We start from the raw sequence: 27,646 nt of genomic DNA on the forward strand, positions 1-27,646 counted from the left end.
ATGCCCATGCATGAACCCCCCTCCACACCCAACCCTCCACCAACACCCACCCACCCACACTGCCCTAAAATGAAGAATAAATCTAACCTCCCTTTTGTTTGGAGTGATGCATGTGGCAGCCCCTTCATTTAAAGCAAGACTAAAAATGTGGACAGAATTCGGAATTAATAGAGGGGAATGGGGCATTAAATTAGTGTAATTGCAAGGTAACAGCGGTGTGTGTGTGTGTGTGTGTGTGTGTGTGTGTGTGTGTGTGTGTGTGTGTGTGTGTGTGTGTGTGTGTGTGTGTGTGTGTGTGTGTGTGTGTGTGTGTGTGTGTGTGTGTAGGTGTGAATATAATAAAAATATCCCTTCAACAAGAACAAACCCTTTCCTCTGAACAAACCAACAGTGCACCTGAGCTATTACAGGGCTCCGATTTTTCAATTTCATAACACAGAAAGCCAGACAGCCTGTTTGCTGCACTTTAGATGACACAACAGATGTATTCACATGGCAGCTTCCTCCCAACTAGGCAGAACGCATTCTGAAAAGGCACCTAAGCTTCTGTCGCAAACAGCTTGTAAATCTGCACTTAAATGAGAGCAAGCGAGAGCCCGACTCCTGCCTGTCTGCCTGCCTGCTGTGTCACAGAAGAAATATGGCTTCATGAAGTTTGTAACCAACACAAGGGGGAGGGGGGGGTGGTGGAAGAAGCAGTCACAGGCTGATATACTGTGTGATTATATGGTTTCTACACCAAAATCTTGCTCCGATCAAAACAGTCCACTCTGTGCTTGTGCATGCAGTGAAAAACAGCAGTGTGTGTGAGAGAGACAGAAAGAGAGACAGTTTGAAGCCGCAAGCAGTTGTGCACTCTGATCTCCCAAGGCTGTCTGTCTACACACACACACACACACACACACACACACACACACACACAGACCCCCTGATTCAGCCCCCTCTGGTATATTGATCCACTTCATTCTGCCTCAATGAGATGCAGACAGCATCCCAGCACCCAGACCGCTCATAATCATGATATAACACTGGGCTGTATTGAAACCTGCCATAGGAAGCCATAAATCGGATAATGCAACAGCCGAGATAATGAACAATATCAGATGACATATCGATGTTGTCATGCACGGCCCATAATGAAACATAAATGTGTGTTGTGTGGTGTTAGGTTTGAATTGGTGCACCCATGCAGGAGCAGACACACAGCTGTAAACCTGTTTTTGTCCTGCTCCGTGTAGTGTGCAGGGGACATTATGAAAGCCAAGGAGCTGTGCACTTTTAAAGCTGGACCTTGGACAGCTCTCCATTCACTCTCAATTGCCACTTTCTGCTCTGTGTTTATGTATTTTTGTGTGTGTGTGTGTGTGTGTGTGTGTGTGTGTTGTGGGTGTGAGTGTGTGTGTTGTGGGTGTGAACTTATATCCACTTTCCTCTCCTCCTCTGCTCCCTTCCCCTTCAGCCTCTCCCCATCACATCACAGCGTAGCCATGGCAACTATTCTGATCGATCCACTGCCATCTAATACCAAATGTTTCTCCAAACCAAAACTTAAACAATCAGGCAGTCGTCATTGACTCGCCGGTGAGGTTATGGCTCCAGCAGAGGAGGAGGATGGGAGTGGAGTTCGCTTTTCTGAGCCTGTCTTATTGTGAGCTGTGGCAAGATGGTGAAGTCAGTTCAATAAAATTCTAATTATTATTATTATTATTATTATTATTATTATACTGTGCTATACATTTGTTCTTTGCAGACAAATAATTAAACTGATGAAATAGATCATTTATTTATTGTCAGCTTATTTTGATCAAAAAAAATATATGAATGTGGCCCTGAGAGCTCAGAGCACTGCAACTAAACAAAAGCAAATGAAGAAAACATCTTTGCCAATTTTAGAACCCATTAGTATTAGGACAAAACTGCAAAGGGGAAATACACAACCAAATAGGCCTAAGAAAACTGGCTGAAAAAACAGAATCCAATAAAGAATACACAAATACAGAAAATACAACCAAATACAAAAACATGCTGTGCAAGTGTTTATTTCTAAATGCTGCCAGAGCCACTGCATAATACCAATGAAACAAAGAAAATAAAATGTAATACAGACTTCAGTGCCTGGCCAACAGCTGGAGGGGGTGTATGGGTTTATGTGAGGAGGGATGTGTCACATTTACTTTATGTCAACAGGCATGGATAGCTGGTCAGGGTTCAGGGTTCACACTGTGATATTTCACCATGTCTCTGTTCCCCTAAACTCAGTGTTTGTATCCAGAAGCGATGCGGCCTCTCATAGCAGATCTCTCTGTCTGTCTGCGTCTTTTCATGTCTTGTGTGTGTGCGTGCGGAGGGGAAGACAGCACAACCTTTCAAAACAAAAGCAGAATTAAACACAGAGAGGAAGAAGAAGTGAGGAAGAGGGAAAGATAGAGAGAAAGGATGAATGAAGAGAAAGCTTATTACCAGAAAACAGATGGCCCCCCAATTCACAGTGGCCCCACTGGGACATGGAGGGACAACTCTTTGCACCTCCGGGTTACCGGCGCTGCAGAGAGGGGTGGGGCACTTAAACACGACTCTGTGTGTGTGTGTGTGTGTGTGTGTGTGTGTGTGTGTGTGTGTGTGTGTGTGTGTGTGTGTGTGTGTGTGTGTGTGTGCACTTTTGTTTGTTAACTTGTAAACAAAAAGCAAATTTGTGACATTTCTGGCAAGTTGCCATTCTTAAGATTCCCCAGGAGCCCAGGAGATGTTTAAAGACTTTGTTGCAATGAAAAATGGATTTGGAAAGGCAAACACAACTCAGCGATGCAACGAGTTGTCTTCTTTTTCCTGCTATGAAAACCATCGGACATGCATATTCAAAACAGCGGAATAATCCTTTTAAAAAAAAAAACACACACACATTTGGCGTCACCTTTTATTTCATCAAACCATCACTCAACATCATCGCTGGGCGAGCTAATGTCACAACATCCGTAAAATGAGATCTCACATGCGCTTGAACATTCACACCCTTTCAGTGTATGTGTGTGTGTGTGTGTGTGTGTGTGTGTGCATATGCAACTGTACTAGTGGACACACACACACGCGCGTACACACACACATACACACAGATGACAAGCAGTGAGTGGAAATGAAGGATTTGGAGTTCCATCCCGTTACATTATGCAGCAGATGGCGTTCAGGCCAAGCCCGGCCAGGCCTCTCCCAGGAGAGAAAGAGTGAGAGAGAGAAAGAGGGGAAGAGAGAAGATGGGGGAGGTGTAGAAAGAGGGGTGAGGGACAAAGCTGTTGTCGTGTTTTTTTTTTTTTTTTTTACTTGCGTGAATGCACGTGTTTGTTTCCTGTTTTTTGCTGGACTCCCTCTTGAGTAGCCCGTGGGACAGAATCCTTATTGTCCCCTCTCCTCTCCTCTCCTCTCCTCTCCTCTCCTCTCCTCTCCTCTCCTCTCCTCTCCTCTCCTCTCCTCTCCTCCCCCTTCTCTCCCCCTCCTCTTCCCTTTTGCCCAGCTGAGGCTACACCTGAGCCCAGCCACGGAGGCCCCGACCCCAGCTGACCCATCGCCAAGAAGAAGGAGACAGAGGAGGGAAAAGGTGAGAGTGGTGGGAACGAAAAATTGTGGTAAAGCTGCAGGTAAAGTACTGTAGGTGTGTATTAGACAGAGATTCAGGGAGGAAAAGTTCACATTTTACACTTTGTTCTTATTTCACAAGATTTGTGCTTAAAAAGAGGAACATGATTAGCTGTTTCAGTAAAGCAGCTGTAAAACTCGCTAATTTGAACAAAATTCACACACACACACACACACACACACACACACACACACACACACACACACACACACACACACACACACACATGCACCACAGTTGACTTCATCAAATGCCACAATCAATACGCACACACACATACAGAGCGGCCTGTTAAGTCCCCCCAGATCTTTGCCCCCGGCGCTTTTTGTTTTGTGTTTTCCGAATTAATTGAGCCAACGCTCAAGTGTTGGGCCAGATGTCACTGCGACCTGTGGGGATTATTAGAAATCTGTTTCCCTCATTGTTTATGTGGACCCCTTCAAACCACAACGCCTCGCGCTCTTCCCGCTAAAGTTTCAGGGAGAAACAAGCCCCAAACCAGATTGCTAATGTACAAAATAACAGTCTCCGGCTCCAAGAATGGACACGGAGCCTGAAAATCGACATGTGGGACATTCTGGGACTTTTCTGTCCCACCTCCAATGACCATGGCCTGTGCCCAATGACCACCAGGGGCCCCCTGATGCCCTCCCAGTTTGGCCTGAACAGCGGCATGCTCCTTGGCAGAGCTGTGGGCCTAATGAACCCATCAGCCAGCTGGAGGCCCTGGATGGAGGGACAGGGGCCACTTGGGAGAGGCTGTGGGGCCAGAGGGAGAGAGAGAGTAGGGGGCGGGCAGCTGGCTGAGGTGCTAGGTATGAGGAAGATGGAGGTGTAGGGCGGCTGAGCTCACCAACACAGTAAATGAGGCAGGTGCAGCTTCAGAGGAGGGTTGGGGGCCAAGACACGAGGGTCAGCGGGCAGGAAGAAGAGGTATGGGAGGCTGTGGAGCAGCTAAAGATTGTCAGTTATGAGAACACACTCACTTTTCCTGAAGCAAGAGACTGGCTTGGTTTGTTGCTACAACTAAAATCTCTTTCAAAGGGGAATAAAATGTTGACATATTACAGTGTGGTGAGAGAATAAGAGATGTACTTTTGTGTGAATTGCGAAACAGCTGGGTTGTTTGCTGACTAATAAGGCCTCCTCTACTTGCTCTCTGAAGTCATCACACTTATGTCAGCATCATCAACAAGACGCTATCACCCTGTTTGCTGCACAATCATCAAACTCATCATCCTTCCTCCTATATCTCACTGTTTAGTCCCGTGTGTGTGTGTGTGTGTGTGTGTGTGTGTCTGCGTGCGCGTGACTGCACATCCATGAGAGAAAGTGAGCACCTTTGTGTGTCCATATGTGTCTGGGTGGCGGAGAACGCGCTGGGCGCCCTGCTGGGAGCACAGATGGTGCCGAGGCCTGCCACTGCAGCGCTGACGATGGCCACATTCTCACATGGGACCCCCAGCTTTCTGGATCCCACACCTCCTGTTCAGGCCTGAACTCCCCCCCCCCCCCCACACACACACACACACACACAAAGCCAGGGTCCAGGCCGCTGCCTATTTCACTACCCTGGAAGAAAAGACTGAACACAACACATGGACAAGTTGGCGTTCACACACTGCCCAGAGTGTTCCCATGTGCGTGAGTGTGTGTCCGAGTGATGTAAGTGATGCAAATGCGAGAAGAGTTACATCGCTGTCAAATTAAGAGTTTCTGATACAAAACGCTTAGTCACCACAACTTCTACAATCTTCTTTTTTTCTGTCTTGCAAACTGCATTTTCTTCCACTTAGTCTTCATTTTTGCACACTTTCATTTTCTCCTCCATGTCTGCTCCTCTCTATTTTTTTCTTTCCGGCCTCTAATTTTCTTCTCTGTCCCCCTCTCCCTCTCCAGGATGCCCCCTGTGGCTCGCGGTCCACCTGAGAGAAGCCTCATACATCTCCTGACAAAGTGACTAATCCTTCCCATTTCACAGCTCCATCCCACTGCTCCCTGAATGTTCAAAAGTGTGTGTGTGTGTGTGTGTGTGTGTGTCTGTGTGTCTGTGTGTTAGGTGACAGGTGGGAGTATGTCACATGAGTTCAAGGTGTTTTCTGTTGTAACAAGCGGCTCTGACAGCTGCGGGGTCTACTGAGCTCTGACTGATTAGAGAAATAACTCCATTACAGACGTCTCGTCACTTTGCAACTTACTGATGACAGCCTCTTTGAAATGATGTCCACCTACACACAAAAAAAGGTATTTTCATGGTCTTTAAAGCAGTTAAAAAATTTTTTTTGCCTTAGCCTGGGATACAATGCGATCCTTTCCAAAAACTCAGGTTTCAAATTTGCATCTTATTTCCTCAGAAACTCTGCAGTATTAGGCCGCAGCTGGATCGGTGATATAAGCCCTGCAAAGAATAATCATGACCATAAATCAGTGTACTGCTTCCTGTGTGTCTGCCAGTTCTGAATGATTATGGGAAGCACAGCGAGAGGGCATTTCAACCCAGACTAAACTCCTGTTCCTGAGGTGGTCTTTTTAAAGGAATATTTCACCCTAAAATGAACAAATTCAGCTTTTTGATTGGAAAAACAATAATAATAATAATAATAATAATAATAATAATAATAATAATAATAATGTATTGATAATTTCAATAGCTTGCAAGTAAGTTTGGTTTTCAAAGAACCTTAGAGGTTTGAAATATTCCTTTATTGCAATAGTAATGGTCTGAGTTGTGTGAAAAGGACCGTCTGTCATAAATCAGTATACTGTGTGTACTGTGTGTTTGTCATGTAAAAAACAAGTGTCCATCTTCTTGGCAATGGACAATTAAGTTTTCCCTAATATCAATCTTTTTAAAGGAATATGTTACTCTAAAATAAATGTGGAAGAACAAATCCCATAAATATGTAGATGCTCTGGTGTTATAGAGGTTTTGCCAACATTATATAATCTTACATATTTTATTGCATAGATGCATACAGAGCTGTCTGTGAGCCTTATTTTGTCTAGAAGTACTCATCTCTTCTTAATTCAAAGGAGGGTAGACTTGCAGATGTTGCCTGTCTTGCTGCATGCATGAAAAAAGGTCTTTTTGGCCACTTTTGGGCAGCACAACAAGCCTAAACTCAACACTGACATCCCCTTTAAAGTGGATATTTTTGTTTTTGAATTATTATGATTTCTTTTGGGGGTTGAAATGTTCCTAATGCAATAACATGTCTTGTTAAAGCAGAACCAGCTTTGCAAAAAGGATTAACTGTGGAATCAGTCACTACTGCAGACATGATCTTGCCGTGAAGTTTCTGGATGTTCAGTATTACATCTGATTGTAATTGTGAGGTAAGATGATCTAATGGGAGATTCAGTGCACATTAACAAAATGCCTTTTACCAGCAACGTCATGACTTCCCCAAGTCTCATCCCTCCGACTGATATGGCCATTCTCTGGTGACTACACCCTGCAGTTTGCCTCCCTGTCTCCACGGTCAGTACATCAGCTGTGGGATGTAATTGCAGCAGGCACAAACAAAACAGCCTTGGAGGGGTCCTTCATGTCTTTGGCCGAGGGCCTTGCAGACTGAGGAGGGGCCCCGGCGACGCAGACCACCAAGCATAGACTTTCTCCACTTCTCCGTCTGTGGAGCAATTAGGGTGGTGGGCCGTGTGTGTGTGTGTGTGTGTGTGTGTGTGTGTGTGTGTGTGTGTGTGTGTGTGTGTGTGTGTGTGTGTGTGTGTGTGTGCGCGTGCGTGCATGCGCGTGTGCAAGCTCCAGCTGTCAGGAGGCCTCTGTCTCCTGGTCCTGACATGTCTCCGATACACCCCGCTGTGAGTCTCTCTGTGTCACACACACTACACAGACCCGGCCGGAGCCCAAGGCGAGCTGTCCGTCATCTCACACAATTGCACGTACACACATTCTCTCTCTCTCCTCCTCTCTCTCTCTCTCTCTCTCTCTCTCTCTCTCTCTCTCTTTCTGTCAGACACACACATGCTGATTTCTCACTGATAGGGTCCTGGCACTGTTGTAGTTCTTCTCTCCCGCACTGTGTGTGTGTGTGTGTGTGTGTGTGTGTGTGTGTGTGTGTGTGTGTGTGTGTGTGTGTGTGTGTGTGTGTGTGTGTGTGTGTGTGTGTGTGTGTGTGTGTGTGTGTGTGTGTGTGTGTGTGTGTGTGTGTGTGTGTGTGTGGCAATAAGCATGGCGGTGGCTGCAGGCCACGGCAAGTCATCCGTGCTTCCCCTTATCGTTTTAATCACCTCGTTAGGCGCAGCTAGTCCCCACACTTACTGGCCACTGCCCCTCCTCTGGAACCGTGCTCTCATGACCCACTGCTGGTGGTGCCACCGGGCACAGAGATGCATGATGGGAGGAGGGCAAGAAGAGTGGAGGAAAAGGAGCAAAGAGGAAAGGAGAAACTTTAGACCATCCACCAAGTTTCCTCTAAAAAGGTCCCTCTCACCCTGCAGGGTTGTGTCAATATGCCTTATATTAACATAGACAACACCACCAACATATTATTACACAATTAAAGATATTTTCAGTTTGACATTTGGTGCTCCTGGTCATGTTTCAGATCTCTCTTGTTAGGAGTTCCATCAATGACACGTTTCCTCTCTAAACTTCTCACGTTTTCTTTTCAATAACTGTCCGATGCCCAAGAGAGGTTGAATTATCCAATATTTTACACAAAAAAGCAAAAGTCCAAAGAATGAATATACATTTTTGTGTCTGAACTGTTTTTCTTCTTCTTTCCTCTCCCATTAATTAACTCAGGACCCCTCAGATTTATCCCCTGGCCCCTGGACCCTGAAGGGGACTCAGTTGGGAACCACTGGACTAATGTAACAGTTAGTTTACAAAACATATATAAGAATTTGTTTAAGGAAAGTCATATTTGAATCTTAGGACTTCACAGAATAGGATACTTAAAAAGCTGATGCTGTCAACATCACCCTAAAACATTTTCTCATATTCTGTATATTATATTCTTATTTTCTAAAAGCTGAAATTATGCAAACAAGTAGCCTATGTTATCTTTTTTTCTGGATCTGACTATCAAATTGCTTCTATCAGATGTTCCCTCTCTCTCTCAATCCTCTTCTCCTTTCGCTCTTCCTCTCTCCATGCTATTGCAGTAGTGACAGAGACATTGGTAGTGACATAAACCAACCTGAAAGGGGCTTGATTGAGAACTCAACATTTAAGTCACTTTAAGTCTTTTCCAAAATTCTAAAATGATACAAAAACAGTAGGCTATATATCTGTATTTTTCATCTATCTTCCTCCTACTGTTGCTGTTTCCCCCCCCCGGGGTAAAATGATCCCTTATCTGTGTTTGAAATGACTCATGACAGTTACATTTGCTCCCGTTAAAATGTCTTCTTTATAATTAACACATTTGGCTCAAATTGGAATCAAGCAGACTCAGGTGTGTGTGTCACTGAAAAGAGTCTTAGTCCCACCTATAGGTGTGGTCACAGCCAACTCGCACACCCAAGCCTGACTGAGGAAAACTATTAGTAACTCATAAATTACATCAGGAGTAATTAAAAACTAGTGACAAATCAAAACACATGTCGAGGAGTAAATTTACAATTTTGATACAAAAACAAGGCATCCCATAAAACACTGATGCTGTCTAAATCATTCTTTAAATTATGAATTATTCTCAAAAGCCATGACACAAACAAGTAGGCTGTCTGAATTATCCATCTCACTGAACTGTTGTTGAATCAGGGAAAGTAATTTTAACCTTATTATGGGTTAGGGTTATCTTATTATGTCTTATCTTAAATTCCAATTAGAATGTAGACAAAGACATTTTAGCGTGGGCTTCTGACTTTCAATCGAATCAGATTAGCTTTTAAGTTGGAAAACCTGCCTTGCTCTCCCTCTCTACCTGCACTTAAAAAAAATATATTTAAGAGTTTTTTGTTTTTTTTATCATTCACCGAAAACCCGCGCACGTGCACAAACTCACAACACGGACACGCGTATTTATTTATTTTTCTCGCTATCTTTTATCATGCACACATCTCTGCTTTCCCTTTGCCCACTTCTCCCACGGGAGGGAGAGCGCTTGAGGGCTGAGGGGCGTGAAGAGAAAGGGAGGAGGTGTGTGTGTGTGTGTGTGTGTGTGTGTGTGTGTGTGTGTGTGTGTGTGTGTGTGTGTGTGTGTGTGTGTGTGTGTGTGTGTGTGTGTGTGAGTGTGAGAGAGAGAGAGAGAGAGAGAGAGAGAGAGAGAGAGCGAGAGAGAGGGGGCGGCGTTAGACAATACCATTCCTCAAATATATTCCATCCCCTCCGTCCCTGAAGTGAGCCTTTATTAGTCGGGATCGTTTGGATTTTATCTCGCATATGACACTTGGTGGAAGAAAGACTGGAGGAAAAAAAGAGAGAGGGGATTATCTTTGAACTGCCTTCCGATCCGCTCATTCCTGACACGGGAGAGCCGCGCTTATCTCGCCCCTTTATCTCCATCTTCCACAGGCGGATGGACAAGAAGCCCTGGCTGCACTTTCTCCACTATCTCCCCATCTCTTCTATTGTCTCTCCATCGCTGGGATCTCACGGGGGGGCTGACTGATCCCTGCTCACATCATTATTATCTTCTCTTTTTTTTTTGTCAATCGACTGATCACTATAATCATCTGTATAAGACTTCGGGACCGTCTTGATGTGCTGAAACATTTCCCTGCTTGACGTTTGACCCCCAGCCCGCGTGATTCCCACGTTGCAAGTTCGCGGGTGAAAAAGTCAAACTAGTTCATATATTTATTTTTATTTAATTTTGATCAATTTGCCGTGAGACTGAATGCCCGTCATCTCTTGAACATCTGACGGTTTTTGCGGTGGAATATGACTTAATTTGGAGTTGAGGCTCCGCTCAAGAGCGTTTTTTTTTTAAAGTTGGTTTCGTGAAGATTTTGCCTCCCAACTCTTTGTCAAGGTGAGTCTCGAATGTGGAGAACAATTCTGCATAGCCTACACAAATGAAGTTTGTTTTGAAATGCTTGGGCCTCCATCAGCGGGTTTTCTATTCTTATATGCCGCTGATTTCGACTTTTTTGGCCTACTTCCCTCGTTTCTATAAAAACACTAGCTCCAGTAATTTCATGTCAAGCAGATGTCAACATTATTTTTGCCGTCTTGTGCCTCCATGCTGTCAAGTCACTCTGGCTTCAGCCAAACAGATGTGTTCATCACACTGTGACAGATGGCCAATTCTTATTATGTTAATTCACACAAAAAAAGAGTTTCTCCTTCTAAAATGATCGCAACTCGCATTATTATTTTTTTTTTAAAGGATTAGGCTATCAAATAAAAATTAATAATTTGAACAAAAATATGACACTTTAAGAATATGATATCTTTCCTAATTGTGCGAAGGCCGCGGGCTTTAAAAATGAACCATTACACGAATTGGCATTCATTATTTATGGAGTTTAATGTCATTATGCAACGAATGTAGACTGAGGCCCTGGCACCTAGACGAGCACCCGCTGTGACAGCTCTCATCCTGGGGCCTCGGGGTGGCAGAAAACACTCCAAACAATTACATTTAATTGACTTTTTTTGTCATTCTTTTTGTGTGTTCCTTGTGAGTTTCTATCAACAGACGTGTTAAGAAGATAGGGCACTGGAGGCCTCATTGTTTCAAATGTAGAAATCTTTAGCCTATAGGCCTAATAGAAATGCACGTGCATGCAGGGGCAGTTTCCCTTGGGTTGGGGGAGAATAGCATAAATCACTGTTTTAACAGCTGGGTTTGTCCACACCACAGGTTTCTTAAGGAGTGCCAACATCGGAGAATAAAAATGATGCTGAGCCCGGACCAGGCGGAGGCGGACCTCTCCTGGACTCAGTCCGACCCGGAGTCCATTCTGAACGGCCTCAAGTCGGCCGGCTGCACCTCGGACGAGCCGGCGGAGGGCGAGGAGAGGGCCAAGTGTAAAGGCGACCAGCCGCTGAGCAGGGAGGAGAAGAGGCGGAGGCGGAGGGCCACGGCCAAGTACCGCTCGGCCCACGCCACCAGAGAGAGGATCCGGGTGGAGGCGTTCAACGTGGCCTTCGCGGAGCTGAGGAAATTACTCCCCACTTTGCCCCCGGACAAGAAACTCTCCAAGATCGAGATCCTCAGACTGGCTATATGCTACATCTCCTATCTCAATCATGTGCTGGATGTTTAAAAGTCACCCCCCCCCTCTCCCCCTTCACCCTCTTCCCCTCCATGAGAGAGAAATGGTTTGGTTTGGGGTTGACAGGACTCAAGTGCATGCTGGGCGTCAATCGGGTATGGCAAGGTTGGCAGTTAGGGTCCACTGATGAGAAGCAGCTATAGCCTATACCCAGTGTGTTCGTAGCCTTTCATAGCTGCTATTTTGTGAAGACGTTACTTTCAAATGTGGCAATTAAAAATGAGTCATGAATTGTATTCTAGATTCCGGAGACAAGTTAGAATAAAAAAAATAAAAAAAACCTGAATGAACACCTGCATGAATGCAGGTTATAAACACATGTTTCATCCCAGGTTTTAACGGCTGATAGCCTATATATAAAATGTTAATATCTGCAAACGGATATCGGCCTGGCACCTGCGTTACGAGCTCCCACCTTACTTTGACTTCAGGGACATAATACATCTAATCGGTGAGCTTTTTAATTAGCCTACAACACACAAAAACATGAATCAACTAACTTTAAAAAAAAAAAATCCGCCAATTCATCATTTAGAGCCCAAATGTATGAAACAACTTCTCCTACCAAATGAAAGCAACCTCTCCCCGGATGCTGGGACTTTGCCATACCTGCTAGTTGACTGAGTCCCCCCCCCCCCCCCCAGTGTAAGTCCAGGGTTGGTTCTATTTGGATGGCGGCGGTGTAAAAGTTGTTGAAAGCCTCAACTTTCAGTCCAGACCGCTCACTGAACAAAAAGCAACAAGCGCCGAGTCGTTTGAGCTGTTGGATGCAATAATGCGAATAATGATTATTATCCGACATACATGTGGGGGGAGGATGGGCTCCACGAGCCCCGCAGCCATTCACGTTTCCCCCTCCCAGAGGTGATGTATTAGTGGAGAGGAACATGTGGAGAGCTATCGTGGATATCAAGAATTTGGGGTTTCAGAGAAACTTTAATTTCCACATGAAATCCCCCTACATGATATTAGTTGAATCCTACCCCAATGTCATGAATCTGTTGAAGCCTAAAAACGAAGTCCTCCCCTCACTGTATTCATTTTGAGGTCCAATAAAACAAACACTGGGGCATTTTCACATCGAAATGAAAGGATGTAAACGAGATAGCTGCTTTAGATCTAGTTTAGATGATGTTTTCCGTAAAGGAAGAAAAAAAAAAGAAGAAAAAGTGCCACTTATGACATATAAAATTGTGACCTTAATCATTTTTTTTTTTTTTTTAAAGTGTATGGAATTATTTATTTAATTGTGTTAATATTTAAGGCTAATTTATTTATGTTGATATTATAGGCTGGCGTCTTTTTGTATAAATGTATATTGTTTTGTTGCTTCTATATTTTTAGGCTGTGAAATTGAAAAATGGAAAGTGATGGTGTTCTACTCTTAAAAAAAATGGCACTTTCTGTTAATCCATAACTTATTCGTTTGATGTAGCCTATGTTTGATGTATGTCATTATCTTTGATTTTTTACTGTCACGTCTATTGCCTATCAATAGCAACGATAAGCACTTCAACATGGGGTCCAATGGCCCCATACATGTTTATTTCCCTAAACTGTTGTGTTGCTCAAAGAACAAGAATTGGGCTGCCTAAAAAAAAAACTAAAAAAAACTGCATTCAATTTAAAAATGACAGAATAATGTAATCATGTGAAGGATGATTATGTCAAACAGTTTCTACCACCAAGGGGTTATGTTGCGATTAACAAGCAAACCCCTTTTTTTGCTGTTACCAAAAATGAATACTAATAATTTCGAAAATAGACAGAATTTATTCTCTTCAATGTTTTGATGTTACGTTTTGGATTTATTTATTTGTGTCTGCTTTGTATTACTATATTCAATAAGTAATTTTATAGTGAAGAAAAAAAACAACATATCCTCTATCCAAAGATTTTTTGTCTCTTCAGGGTTGTGTAGGCTACTTGTTGCTTTATGCAGATCTTTTGTAGTAGAGGTGTCGTGTGACAGCTGGTTTCTAATGGACAAACTTTTCATATTTTCCGGTGTTATTTTTAATTAAAACGGAAATACTTGAAAACAAATCGCTTTCCTGTTTTGAAATATTTTCAAAAGAAAGTTACGACGGTTTTTGAGTTTGCAATTTAGGAAAAAAAAAAAGGACCAAACAGCGACAGCTGTTAATATTCAGCTGATTGGAATGATGGATACGGCGCTTGGATGACGTCAGGCTCACGCTCAAGTTGACGCGCGCGTACATGCACTGGCGCGGGGGTGCTATAAGCGCTCAAGCAAATCTACACACACACACACACACACACACACACACACACACACACACACACACACACACACACACACACACACAATCCAAGGTGAAATAAGTGCAAACCCAGTTTAGCATACAGATGATAACTGGCCCTACTGTACACACACACACACACACACACACACACACACACACACACACACACACACACACACACACACACACACACACACACACACACACAGTGGTCAGCAGCTAAAGGCAGTGGTAGCCTACATGTGTGCTCCTGGCTGAAAGGCTCTCTCCCTCCCCAGAGAGGGGGCAGGTGTTACTCCAGACGAGCCAAGACAACCAAATTACTGGCCGTCTGGCACCTCCCGTGGGAAACACGGGGAGAGAGGAGGGATGGAAATTTATGAGCGAGCGAGCGAGCGAGCGCCGAGATGTAATATTGCCAAATGGTATGAACAAAAAGATCCAAATATTTATATTCATTTGTGATATATACGCCCATTCCCATCGATTGGGCTATAAAAAGCTTGTAGTTGAGTTACAGAACAGGAGATGTAGAGGATGTGTGAATGCTTTTATCCAAGCCACATTAGATTATCATGAGGAAAGCCTTTTTTTCTTTTCTTTTTTTTTCTTTGCACAAGCATGGCTGGCCCTAGTGGGAATTGAACCCTTCACCCTGGAAATGCCACAGTTAAGCTGTTCCAACTGAGCAACAGAATGCATTATGTCAATAAAAGTCTATCTATCTATTTGTCTGTCTGTCTGTTGTCTGTCTATCTATCTATCTATCTATTTGTCTGTCTGTCTGTCTGTCTGTCTGTCTGTCTGTCTATCTATCTATCTATCTATCTAGCTATTTGTCTATCTGTCTCTGTCTATCTATCTGTCTGTCTATCTATCTATCTGTCTATCTATCTATCTGTCTGTCTGTCCGTCTGTCCGTCTATCTATCTATCTATCTATCTATCTATCTATCTATCTATCTATCTATCTATCTATCTATCTATCTATCTATCTATCTATCTATCTATCTATCTGTCTGTCTATCTATCTATCTATCTGTCTGTCTGTCTGTCTATCTATCTATCTATCTATCTATCTATCTATCTATCTATCTATCTATCTATCTATCTATCTATCTATCTATTCTCAGGTGGCAGCTGCAGTGAGGCTTTAGCGAAGCCATGTTTCTCGTTTCAAATCTTTTCAGACTGAAGGTAGCATGACATGCTCTTTTCTGTTCAGCTCAAGGGCCTCCTGTGTCTTGTTTTCCTATTTGCCATCCGTCAGTTTGTCAGTCATCTGCCTGACTTTCTTGTTGGACCTTCAGCTGCACCCACACGGGCCAAGAAAGTTTGTATGGTGACAAGGCTGCCATTACAAGTCAGATTGACATTTTGGAAATGAACTTTAAGCGAGACTGTAACTTTTAAAAGAAGAAATAACACATTGTTTCTCATTCTATACAACAACAGACATTAGTGAGTTAGTTTCTGTTCACGGTCACATTTCACTCTCTCTCGGTTAGGTAGCCCAATTATAGTGTCCTGTTGTTTAGCTGTCAAGTCAACAACTTCGCTGTTTTGGTTCACTCTCAACGCTCTCATTGCAGGCAGCTGTTTCCCCGAAAAACTCTATACCTGCTCAGCACCCCAGTGTACACTATACCTGCTCAGCACCAAACAGCAGACAGACACAGTTAGACACCGACTGGTGAACATAGTGGAGGTTTTAGCAGCTAAAGCAGGGGTGTCAAACTCAATTTCACTAAGGGCCACACTGGAAATGACGATCACAATAAGGGCCGGACATGTTGAGTTTATTGACATGCTTTTATTTAGCAAAAAAGTCAGCAAAAAAGTTTCTTAGGCATCGTAGAATTTAGCAAGTCATGGAAAACAAACATTACAAATGTAAAAACAGCTACCACCCAGCCTGAATATTAAAAAACTCTCTGCTTCTGTGGGGAATTCTGAGTCTCAAAGTCTGCAAATCTGTCAAATTCTGCACAGCAGAGTCGCATAATTACAGTAGGAAAAACAGATTGATGATTTTTTTATTTATTTTTTTGGTGTGGTGCACAACTAGTCGGGCCAAAATTAGCTGTGAACCTAAATTGAAATGTGGGCCGGATCAAAATTTGCAAGGGGCCGGATTTGGCCCCCGGGCCTTGAGTTTGACACATGTGAGCTAAAGAGTCATATATTTCCCTCAGGAGGTGGTAGAGAACAAAAACAGAGATAAAAGAGGGTGAATATTGGCGTGCATTTGTCCGGTGCCCAGAAACAGGATTCCAAATGAATGATAAGTAACTCCTGGATGTGTAAATAAGCGACTGTTTCCTGACACGTTCCCCATGTTAACTTAAAAGGTGATAGTATGTGTGATAGCTTGTTTCTGCTGCTCCACAGTGGCTGGTTAAAAGCAATTGACTGAGGAGAAATGTAGGGAAATACAATGTGTCATTGTACTGTTAATGCTACAGTGGCCACTGTTCAGTAGACTACTACATTTCGGCCTCGGGTCATTCACACCAATTTGACTGCTGGAGCGTTGTGTGTTTATTCGTCCCAAACAGCCTGTGTACTGTACAGACGTTAGCTGTAAGCGAGCTAGCAGTTCAGTTCAGCCTTTGGCTGAAACTCTCTTTTTTTTTAATGGTATCCCTCCAATTTCTCTCCTTTTTCTTCCCGTCTCTGTACGTTTATGAAGCATATTCATTGATGCGCACATTTTTCACTCCAGTTGAAACTCACCCAGCAAATTTTCACCCACTTGCGTCTTTTGGTTGTCGTCTGAACACACAGAAACAGTCAAAAGATGTCACTTAGGAGAAGACCATCACATGAGTCACAAAATACAGGCGGCGGATTTGTTACATTGAACTAAAACTGGCACTCTCAGCAGTTAAATTTAAATGTTTGATAATCACTTGATTTTCATTAGAACATTTGTTGTACATCATTCAAACCTAACTGGTCCAGTATTACAGACTGCTCTGAACAATGCTTTTACAAAAAAAAGAAAGAAAGAAAGAAAAGAACCCCCAATATGTTGCAGCAACAGATTGTCCTCTTCAGAACACAAAACAAGCTCTGCAATTCTGGCATGGCGTGGAGATGGACTTCTGCTCAAGCTTATTGAATGGAGGAGTCCATCTGTACGTCGCCGTGAAGCACTACAAGGCCATTTGTGCTCCTCATCCCAAAAGCTTCCGTAGCATCAGTCCTCTTCAATTTATTCTTTACAAACCCCCAGAAGGGGCAGGGGAGAGAAAAGTGACAGGCGAAGCCCAAACTGCTGAGGGCACTGAACAGCCTGGCTGACAGTGTGGCCGGTGCATGCTTGTGTGTGTGTGTGTGTGTGTGTGTGTGTGTGTGTGTGTGTGTGTGTGTGTGTGTGTGTGTGTGTGTGTGAGAAAGTACCACGTTTCACCACGACCCCCCACCCTCTTTGCACCGTGGGCTTATGTAATGGTGGAGGCCGAGGAGTGACCATATGTCAGGAGGTGCGTGTAGACAGCAGGGGATTATACAGCAGCCATTATCAGCGTTAGGACATCCTTCTCCTCATCATCATTCAGGTATACACACACACACACACACACACACACACACACACACACACACACACAGTGTGTTTTTCCACACACCCATTTAATTCTGAGAGCTCACTAGCTCTGTGTAAATTGGACAGGGAGAAAGAGTATGACAACAAACAGCCATATGTTCACAGTACTAGGAACAACATTTGGAGCTTTTGGTCCTGCCTCATTTTTTTCACCCTCTCTTTTATTCTCCACGTCGTTGGGTATTATGGAAGTGTTCATGTTCAAAACGAGAACTCCCCCACTATATTGCAGCTCTGCACCCCCTTCCCTCCTTCTCTCTCATGGAGGTGTGTGTCTGAGGGAGTTTGTGGAGCATGCCCATCCTTGTGCGTGTGCGTGCGTGTGTGTGTGTGTGTGTGTGTGTGTGTGTGTGTGTGGTATGAAGGGTACGAAGTACAAAGCCTGGTCCATGTGTTGAAATGCAGCCCCCGGGATGGGCCGTATTATCCCTGCCTACTTCACCAGCAGGGTCCCGGGGCTCGAGCTGGCTCGTGGCCCTTTGTCTCCAAACAGATGGAAATGGGCATAGGAGAGGAGAAGTGGGGAATCAGAGAGAGAGAGAAAGAGGAGGAGGAGGAGGAGGAGGAGGAGGAGGAGGGAGGAGGAGGAGGAGGAGGGAGGAGGAGGAGGAGGAGGAGGGGAGGAATAAAATGGACGGAGGAAGAAGAAGGGGAGGGGAGGGGAGAGAGAAAGAGTCAGTCTGTTCTCATTAAGTGCTGTATTGAAGACGACGTCCCCCCACAATGCGTCAGCAGCCGCGGATGGTCCCCCTCTCATTCAGACTCACGCTCTGACCATCTGTACCGCCGGCCTGTCATAAGGTGTGTGTGCATGCATTAGGCCCCGGCACACGGCCCAATCTGGTGAGTTAAAATGGTGATATTCATTGGGTTTGGTTAAGATCTTTTAAATCCAATTGTTGGCCCTTTGTTCTGGACGCCTCATTGGTTGTGAGTCACTGCGAGTCAGCAGGGGAGTTTATTCAACATCCTGCTGTCCCTTCTTTTGAGTCTCAGAGGCACGCATACGCAGCCAAGATGCAGGTTTATAATTGCTGAATCCTAAAGATATTATCTCAACTTTAATCCTCTGTTATTATGACTAAAAAAAGGAATTCTTTACTCATCACTGTCCTGTCTTGAACTTAATTCCCCAAAACGTTTTATCATTTCTCATGATCATCTAGAGATTATTTTCTCAATTGACTGATTATTTGTTTGGTCTATACAATGTCAGCAAATAACAAAAAAATCCAGTTTCCAGAGCCCATGGTGACATCTTAAAATGTCTAATATTTGTTCAGTTTACTATATCAAAACCAGAAAATATTCACATTTTAGAAGTTGTAATCAGTGAATTCTTCTGCTTTTGCTTGTTTATTTACATCAAAATACATGCTGATCCATCTTGATTTTTGTTACTGACCCTTTCTTAACTTAAGATATCAAAAGCAATTTTTGTATAACATTTTTCTGGTCTCCTCACATTATTTAGCATATTAGCTCTGGCCCTTATGAATGAGGTAAAAATGCCAGAGCTGCCTTGAGGCCCTTACTATTACACTTTATATTGTACTTCAGTGGTGCACTTTACAGCACAAATTTGCAGTTAGCCCCCAAAAAGGCCTTCAGGGCCCCTGAAGGTTGGGGGCCACGGGTTATATTTCTATTTTGGTAATCCAGTATTGGTTCTTTGTGACTCTAGTTGTCTCAATCCACTTTAGAGTTACTATATACTGTATGTTGGTATATGGTATTTATACCTTTTACTGTATTTTTTCTGTGTTTTATTTTTATATAGACTAGTAGATATTGGCTAAAATATAGAAGATGTTTATAATGGATACAGAATCCAAGTTTAAAAAAATCATTAAAACCTACTTTTGCTTGCCTGTTCTTGTAATTCTACTCCTGTGACACTTTGCTAGCAATAAATTGAGAGTCCAATCTCAAAATCAGCTTTTCTTTTCTTGGTTAAAGTGCTCGAGAAAAAGAAGTTTGCCCTAAACAAGATGTACTTTTATATGAAACATACGTATGAATTTACAGTACATATACATTTTTAAATGTCATTCCATGTTGAAAACCACATAGTATATCTACACCTACTAGGATTGGGCCTTTAAACCTTATTTGTCACACACTGAATGTAATTGGCCCCTGAACAGAGAACCTCATCTGGCTGACTGTAAAGTGGTCTGAAAAATCTCACATTCACCCTGCAGTAGACTGAATATCTTTCTTTTTCTGTGTGTGTGTCTGTGTGTGTGTGTGCGTGCGTGCATGTGTGCGTGCGCGCGTGTGGTCTCATAAACTGCATCTCTTCCCACTTCGTCTTCATTTCTACGCTCGTTCATTTTTCTCCTCTATTTACCAAAAAACCCTCTAAACTCATAAACTCCGTGTCTTTGGGAGGGATCCATCCATCTTCCGGACACCAAATTGAATTGATCTCAGGGGCCCCCACCTCGCCTTTTCAATAGGGGCCATCTGCGCGCGCTTCCCTCTTTGAATAAACGTGACAGCACGTGCTGCTGCTCGACTTCACACGACGCGCGTGCCTACGAGCGTACCTCGCTGTGTAATCTGATGTCACTGCTTTCACTGCAGCTGATTGACTCACACACCGGGCCACGGAGGTCTTTTGTTAACTTGTAGATGCTATGTTTGATTTTTTTTTAATTAGCCACTTCCTAATAATTCATTTTTTACTTTTAACCAAGCTAAAATAATTACAAAATTACATCTAAACAAACACAGACAAACACAAAGTATTAGGCTAAATTTTTTTTTACTTCTAAAACATGTGAGGTGTAAGGTATAGCAAATATATAGAGAACATTCATCTGTCTGCCCGGTGGAAGACTTTTGATGTGCCTTTTTTTTTAAAAGCTTTCAGCTCATGTAATAGCGACAAAGTGCCACGTGGTGGCGCACTTATCTTAAACTACGATGCTTGACAGCTGATGATGCTCAGATTCTGAGAGAGAATGAAAGAGATGTGTATCCACAGAGAATGAATCTAAAGTGTGATAAAATACAAATCAAAATAAAATAGGAGTTTTTTCTTCAATAGCCTACATCAAAAGTCCTTTTTAAATATCCACTGCTGGAAGTACTAAAGTATATTTGAATATCCTTCATGTTCATATACCGATCTGACCTCGACTTTTTCTAAATATGGGTGAATACAGATATTGTTAGAGATTAAACACACATCCCCCATCCATGACACAGCGTTGGTGTTTATTTGGTTCTCCGTTGGGACAGAAAGGGGTCGTGTCCCAGTCATGACCTCCATTGTGTTCTGGAGGGGGATGAGATATATCTAAGGGTGTGTGTGTGTGTGTGTGTTTTTTTGTTTTTGGGGGGGGGGGGGGGGTTAAAGGAGGACAAAATATTGATTCATATACAGCCGTGTAATTGCTCGAGGCATCTGTTGCCTCGTGGTTTGGACTTTCAAGTCTGCTTGGAGTCTGAATGAACTGGTCTGAGACCCCCTTTGTCTCGTGGCACAATAGAGGACGAATGGCAGCAACAGCAGAGTAATGTGAAATCAATTGGTGGGAATATATGTTTTAATTGATTTTGTGTAACCTTTATTTAACCAGATGTACTTATTGAGCACTAGTATAGGAATTAGAAATGGTGTCTACGTACGCACATGCATGAGATAAATAGTGAAATGCATTAATTGTTAAAATGTAGTTTCTGTGATTACATTAACAGAATAATAATTCTTAAAAGCATGTCATTTTTATATCATTCTAAATCATACCAACTGATGCTGTCAACCAATCAGGGTGCAGCATCAAGACTTAAAAAAATGGTTTTCACATTCATTCCTTTCAATCAGTGGGAGTTCAACATTTTGGGAAATTTGCTGATCTGATTCACTTTTTTTTGCCCAGAATTACATGAGCTCCAGTCTTCATGCTAAGCTAACTTGCTGCTGGCAGTAGCAGCGATATATATTTAGTGTACAGATGAGAGTGGTATTGATCCTCTCATCTAGCTCGCGGCGCGACACTGAATAAGCATATTTCTCAAAATGTCAAACTATTCCTTTAAAAGGAAGCAATGATTATTTGTTTGTAGGTTATGGCCAGGTCAACAAAATAGTGACTTCCCTGTTTTAATTCATAAGGTGAAAATATTAAGATATTCACAAGAAGATAGAGCACAAATTGGAGGAATTTCAGGAAGAATCTTTTTGTAGATGTCTATCTTTTTGTCTTTTAGCAGTCCTATCCTGTTAATTGTATTGTTACTCTCAGGTTTATCTTGCTGCTGGATAATGGATTGTTTGCATTTGAAGAACATTCTTCTTGTGAGCCACAGTTTATTTAAAAAATATCTCCAAGACTGAAAATATTGCAACTGTTAAATAAATGTCTTCCTCGGGAGACACTTGGACAATACAATAATGCATTCCTGTATTTTATGTCAATAAAAAATACCAGTGCCCCTGAGCTTTTCCTGTAACACTTTAATATGAGTTATAGCCGTTTTAGCAGTAGGGGAGGGCCAGTGTCGAATATCAAATAGTTCTGTGTTGTTCTTCATTAAAGGGCTGGAAGTTATTTGACAGAAAAAGGATTATTTGTTTACATTCCCTTTTAAGAGGCTGCTTCAAGGCCTCAGTGACTTCATTGTGTCTCTTTCACTGACTGTGTCCAGGCCCGATTGCTATCACGCCACTGTTTTGTTCTGTTGCTTTGAGCGGGTGAGTGGTTGAATCACTGACAACTGTTTACCTTGTTCAACTTCATGAGCTGTGACAGAAACACTCCCTTTGCGTGGATGGACGAGAGAATAGATGGTTTTGTGCTTGTGTAAATATAAAAAAACTCAGAAAAAAAGTATTTTGAAAACTTTGTAAATTGAGTAGAACTTTATAATGATAAATGCCGTTTAACAACAACAGAATTTAACCTCTGAAACCAATTTTTCATTTAGTTGTAATATGTGTGTTCTGAACTGACTTCAACCAGTGTCATCTCTGGAGAGAGAACAGAAGCTGATCCAGCTTGTTTCCATGGCATCAACAGTTTTATTGATCGCTGTCGATTTTCGCCGGTGACATGGGTGACATCCATGGAAAGCAAAGTCTTGTTCAGACAACAGTATCTGTGTGAGATCCTGCCGGTCTCCGCTCCCATCTGCTTGTTTAGAGCGACACTCACTAATCAGACAAATGGCTTCTAATGGTTTTGATTGTAAGGAGATAATCAATTACAAATCACGAGCATTGACAAAAAAAATACAATATTATTAATACACATATTTTACCTTTCCATAGAATTATCCTAGTGCTTTTTGCAGACACTTTTAAATATGCTCTTTCCCAGCCCAAGTGGCACACAAAGGTCATAGGTCAAAATACTTTTTGGTCCCAGTTGCCATAGCATCTGATCTGACAAGAAAATGCTTAGATTTTGTAAACATGAGGTGTGAACATTAAGAGTGAAATATGATAAAATGTGTTGTTTTATACATTAAAGCAGAGATCTTCAACAGGGGTCAGAGTTCCTCAACCTCAGAGTTACAGCAGGGGGGCCCTCCAAATCACTGTTCATTTTTTAAAAGTTTTTTAAGTACAGAAAAAATACTTTGCACATCTATAACGTCAGACATGTGCGTCGGAGGGGGATAAGTAAGTCAAAAGTTGCAGAGAAACTTAAATTTAATAGAAGATTATGTTTTTTGTACTAGACCTTCATCTGGAAAAATGAATGAAGGGAGTTTCTTTTGTAACTTTTGAAAGTTTAAAAAAAAATTAAAACGTCTTAACATGAATCCAACATGTTATTAGCAAATATAAATCAGCCTACTATGAAAAGACATAATAATGATAGGCTTACTGGGCTATATGTAAGGTAGTCATTAAGATCCAGATACAGTTCATCCTAAGGATTCACTGTGTCACATGTATGTTTACATTAAAACATCATTTATAAAATCATACCAACTATTACTTTTATAGCTTAGTTTTCTATGCACTAAACAGGTATGTATAAAGGCTTTAGGCTTTTATAGTAGGCCCAGTTAAATATGCAACTTAATTTGATAAAATATGTAGTAAGGGATCCTTGCTCTATCCCTCGCTCAGATAAGAGGTCATTGGCTTAAAAAACGTTGAAGACCCCTGCCTTAAAGTATGATGCTGTTGTATGTTAAAGCCCCCCTCCACTCAAAAATGTTTTTTGCATATTTTGACTTGGATGTTTGAGCTTCACTGTGCAGAATGATGTATGTGCAGCGTTTGACACTAGAAGGCTGTTTTAGAAGTGTTTTTCTGTGTTTAAGACATGTACATATGAGATGATTTTATGACATCACAACTAGTTTGGAAGCTAGTTATGGTCCAATATGAAACGTACACACACGTGTTATGGAAAGAAGATGTCATTTTAAGACCTTTTTTGTGGAAAAAAACATATAGACAAATTATCATTCAAAGTAGAGTATTTTAATATTTCTTAAAACATGTCAGGAGGGAGCTTTAGGTTTATATCTTAGTATGCTGTATGCTATATTTGCTGACTGGTAACAAACTAATGATAAAGAACTTAAACTACCCATTGGGACCCCTGCTGGTGCCCACTTTGAGAATCACTACCTCCCCGGTATACAACACATTCATGTAATTAACCAAGTCAATGTGCAGCAGGTTCACTTCTACATGGTGTTAGTAATATTGGCAGTGTTGAAGCCCCCCCCTAGCGACATATTTCCGTACTACACCCCCATGTGCTGAGAAGCACTGCCTCCTGTGAAATTCCTGACTGCCAGGGTGATTCCTACGGTCACCAAGGGCTGCTTCCTACTGTAGCCTACCGTGTGCTCTGTGGCAAACTAGTTCATAACCTGTGGATAAATCATCAACTACGGGAATGATATCTCCACCAATAAAGGGTGAGTTATGATTTAATAACGCTGAAGATACTGTCGGTCATATGTATTCTGCAGATGTTAGTGTGCGGGCTTAGTAGTGTGTGAAGCTCTGCCTTGCATGTTATAATGTCCTGTCTTGATTCGTGAAGCTTTCAAAATATGGTTACTGTGTCTAGCCTACCTATTTTTTTTATATGGGCTAGGCTACACAGAACAAAGGCTGTTGTTCAGTATGCTGAATGCGTGTTTTAAAAAAAGACTTGGGAACACGCCCTTGCTGTCTTTCCTACCTGTATGAAAGGGAACGCTTTCAACTTCATTTGAATGCCCGCAAACTGCGGCCAGACCAACGCACAGACCCCGACTTGCGAAGTTAACCCTATTTGTTAATTTTCCGCTACAGTTTCGAGTTTGTTACATTGTCGATTTGGTCAGACAGACGTTTTTAATAGCGCATTTCCCAACAAGAAACTCACAGAGCCACGGTAAGACAGTCAAAAGTCAACTATGTTTCATACGGTTGTGTGGATCCGCATTACCCCGGCTGGTGCACCGCAGATCAGCTGTAAACTGTAACCTGCGGCGGCACAGTTGGATGACGCGGACGGATACATTGTAGCACTAACAGCCTCTGAAAACAACCAGTGAACCCCAAAATATACTGAGCACCCGTTTGAAACCACTGTGGCGTGCTTTGGGTTTTCAAGTAGTCGCAAACATAGGTTACTGAGGTGAGAGAGAGCAAGAGGGGGGTTCCGAGGCCACAGTGAAACCAGGGAGTTTCCTGACTCTAGGTCGGCCTGCCTGGTCACAGGTAGGGGCTGGGCGTGTAAACCTGCTCTGGAGCAGGCAGGCAGAGAAGTGACCAACGTTACTGGTAAAGTGATACGTATAGCCGTTTTCTCCTCATATTGTCCTAACCTACTTCCCTCTTTGCTTAAATTCTTCTAGGCTTACTATAACTCTTCCTTTTTGGTTGACTAACCGTAGTTCATCTCAGCAGCGTATCTCCTGTTTATTAAAATGTAGGCTATCATAAGATAATTACTCGGGCATGTAAAATAAGTCAAAAATGCTAAGCAGGTGCTCCTGTAGCACGTGCTCAGTCTGGCGACGTATTATTGGATGTCTGTTGTGTTTTTTGATCCACTTCGCTTGTGACTTTAATCGACAGAAACTTTATTTCAATAATTTTTACATATGCCTATTGTTGCTGTGTAGTAGACAAGCGATACCAAGGAGACAGAGTTCTACTATCGCCTACAATTAAATGACTACTGAATGGACATGCTTGGTAGGCCTACACATTATTTAGCCTAATGTAAACATTGTTAATAACACAGGGAGTGAAATAAATTACAATAAAAACACACACGTCATCTCAAATCTATAGCTGTCTGAGTAAAATCTGCATGGTAACATAGTTTGACATTGTGAGAGCCACTGTTCCTTCCCCTCCAATACATTATGCAAGACCCTCATTATCATGAAAACTTCTATGTTCTGAATGAGATCAACATTTGCGAGTTGTGCATTGATTCTTCTTCTTTTTCAGACAAGTGCTGGTGGTTTTGCGTGACAGCTGCAGAGAGAATATTGCTAGCGATGACGACACCTGTCAAGAGCTCTCAGATTTGAGGTGGGAGAGCATGGTGAGCTACGTAGCTGTGTTGCAAACATGGCTCAAAACATGTATGTTAATATCAGTTAAAAGCATTTAAATGTACAGGTTTCAGGGTGAACATTTTCTTGACATTGAACTCAAGTTTTCTTCTGTAGTTGGACAGTGTTACTGTATTCCAGTCACATCTCTTGTATCCACAGGGCATAGTGCTGCATTGGCTGGCAAGATGTCGACTACAATGGCTTTTATGTTGCCATGCTGATTTTAATAAACAGGAGGTAGCCTACAACCACCTCATGTGTCTTCAAATGACTGTTGACACCTTGAGTATTTAATTATTGTCAAAATGTCTAAGAGGTTAGATCTAGCATAAGTTGTTGAATAACCCTAGTCAAGCAGGGAAATAGTGCTGTCCCTTTAGAAAAAGGAGAAGAAAGGAATTGCTTATCCTCCCCTTTATCTCCATTTCATGAATTGGTTTGTCACTGTTGGACTTCTTGGCTTGTGGTTTGTTTTAAGTGTAGAAAAAACATTGTTGATAAGTTAGTCTGCTGAGAGGAAACCGGCAACATGTGAGGGTCGCCCCCCTATTGTCCATTAACTCGGGGTGTTTCGCGTGTTTTTGTGTCATGCAAGATATGTCATGAGATAAACAGTAATACCCCTAAGGAAATTAGGTCATTGAGGCAGCAAAAAGTGACATCCACCAAGATAAAATATAGCAAATGTAACCACACATCACGAGAGTATAAGAAGCTGTACAAACACTGGTAGCAATATTAAAATATTAAAATAAAGGCATGAATAAGTGTAGGCCTTTTGTAAAATATAAATGCATTATTTAAATATGATTCATCAATATTTCATGGTGACATTTTGGTGCTTTTTTTGTCACAGTGTCACTACCCGATGGGAGTCGAGTGCAGATGTGAGTCGTGCTTGCGTCACTTTGCGACAAGTAGCCTACAAGATGCTAATGTCAATACCGTAAAAATGGACCTACAATGAAGTTAGTTCACTGCTGGCTACAAGTTAGCAATCAAACACAACAAAGACTGTCACTTGAATGGCGTTTTGAGCTAACGTTAGCAATCAATCATAGATGGCTAAAACGTTTTAGAAATTACTTCCATCTTCTGTTATTGTATGTAAAGAGAAAAGTTCATTATTTTATGGATTTCACAAATTTCAGTATGACACGTTATGCCGTAAACCGTTTAAATCTGAGCATGCGCGACTCACATCTACACTCGACTCACATCGGGCAGTGACACACATAATGACCTAACCATATATATAGAACAATATAAATGACATGACGTCATAACTAATTGTTCTATATCTATGGATCTAACCATTTCTTCTGAGTCATAACTCAGTCCAATCTGAACAGAGAGACATGATACACACACAATTATAAATTCATGCTCCTTATATCTCCAGAACTTG

The 27,646-nt window shown here is 42.3% G+C and overlaps 2 protein-coding genes across 17 annotated transcripts in view; both read left to right on the forward strand.

The window, feature by feature from the left end:
* The first annotated feature begins 3,503 nt into the window (after window positions 1-3,503).
* LOC120554524 (helix-loop-helix protein 2-like) lies at window positions 3,504-13,867 on the forward strand. 5 transcript variants are annotated; one of them, XR_005638491.1, is made up of 3 exons: window positions 3,504-3,589; window positions 5,528-5,872; window positions 5,983-7,310. XR_005638491.1 is itself a non-coding variant. In XM_039793443.1 (2 exons), exon 2 carries the CDS (start codon window positions 11,441-11,443, stop codon window positions 11,810-11,812), a length of 372 nt encoding a protein of 123 aa, XP_039649377.1. In that variant the 5' UTR covers window positions 3,538-3,589; window positions 11,407-11,440; the 3' UTR covers window positions 11,813-13,867. The 5 variants fall into 5 exon arrangements, 2 of the variants coding, with proteins under 2 accessions (XP_039649377.1, XP_039649376.1); XR_005638492.1 differs by having other exon boundaries at window positions 6,858-7,310; XR_005638493.1 differs by having other exon boundaries at window positions 5,528-5,584; window positions 5,803-7,310.
* Window positions 13,868-24,430: 10,563 nt separating this feature from the next.
* The window catches only part of LOC120554525 (vang-like protein 1), a 59,114-nt gene continuing 55,898 nt past the window's right edge, over window positions 24,431-27,646 (forward strand). For 3 of the 12 annotated variants that reach the window (XM_039793444.1, XM_039793455.1, XM_039793453.1), the window contains exons 1-2: window positions 24,431-24,594; window positions 26,129-26,265. The gene's annotated coding sequence lies outside the window, so the exon portion shown is untranslated. Of the gene's footprint in view, window positions 24,595-24,875; window positions 25,059-25,356; window positions 25,451-26,128; window positions 26,266-27,646 lie in introns of those variants that run through there. The other 9 variants (XM_039793447.1, XM_039793445.1, XM_039793456.1 and 6 more) reach the window with 9 other exon arrangements.

This window comes from Perca fluviatilis, chromosome 24, assembly GCF_010015445.1.
Source record: "Perca fluviatilis chromosome 24, GENO_Pfluv_1.0, whole genome shotgun sequence".
NCBI lineage: Eukaryota > Metazoa > Chordata > Actinopteri > Perciformes > Percidae > Perca > Perca fluviatilis.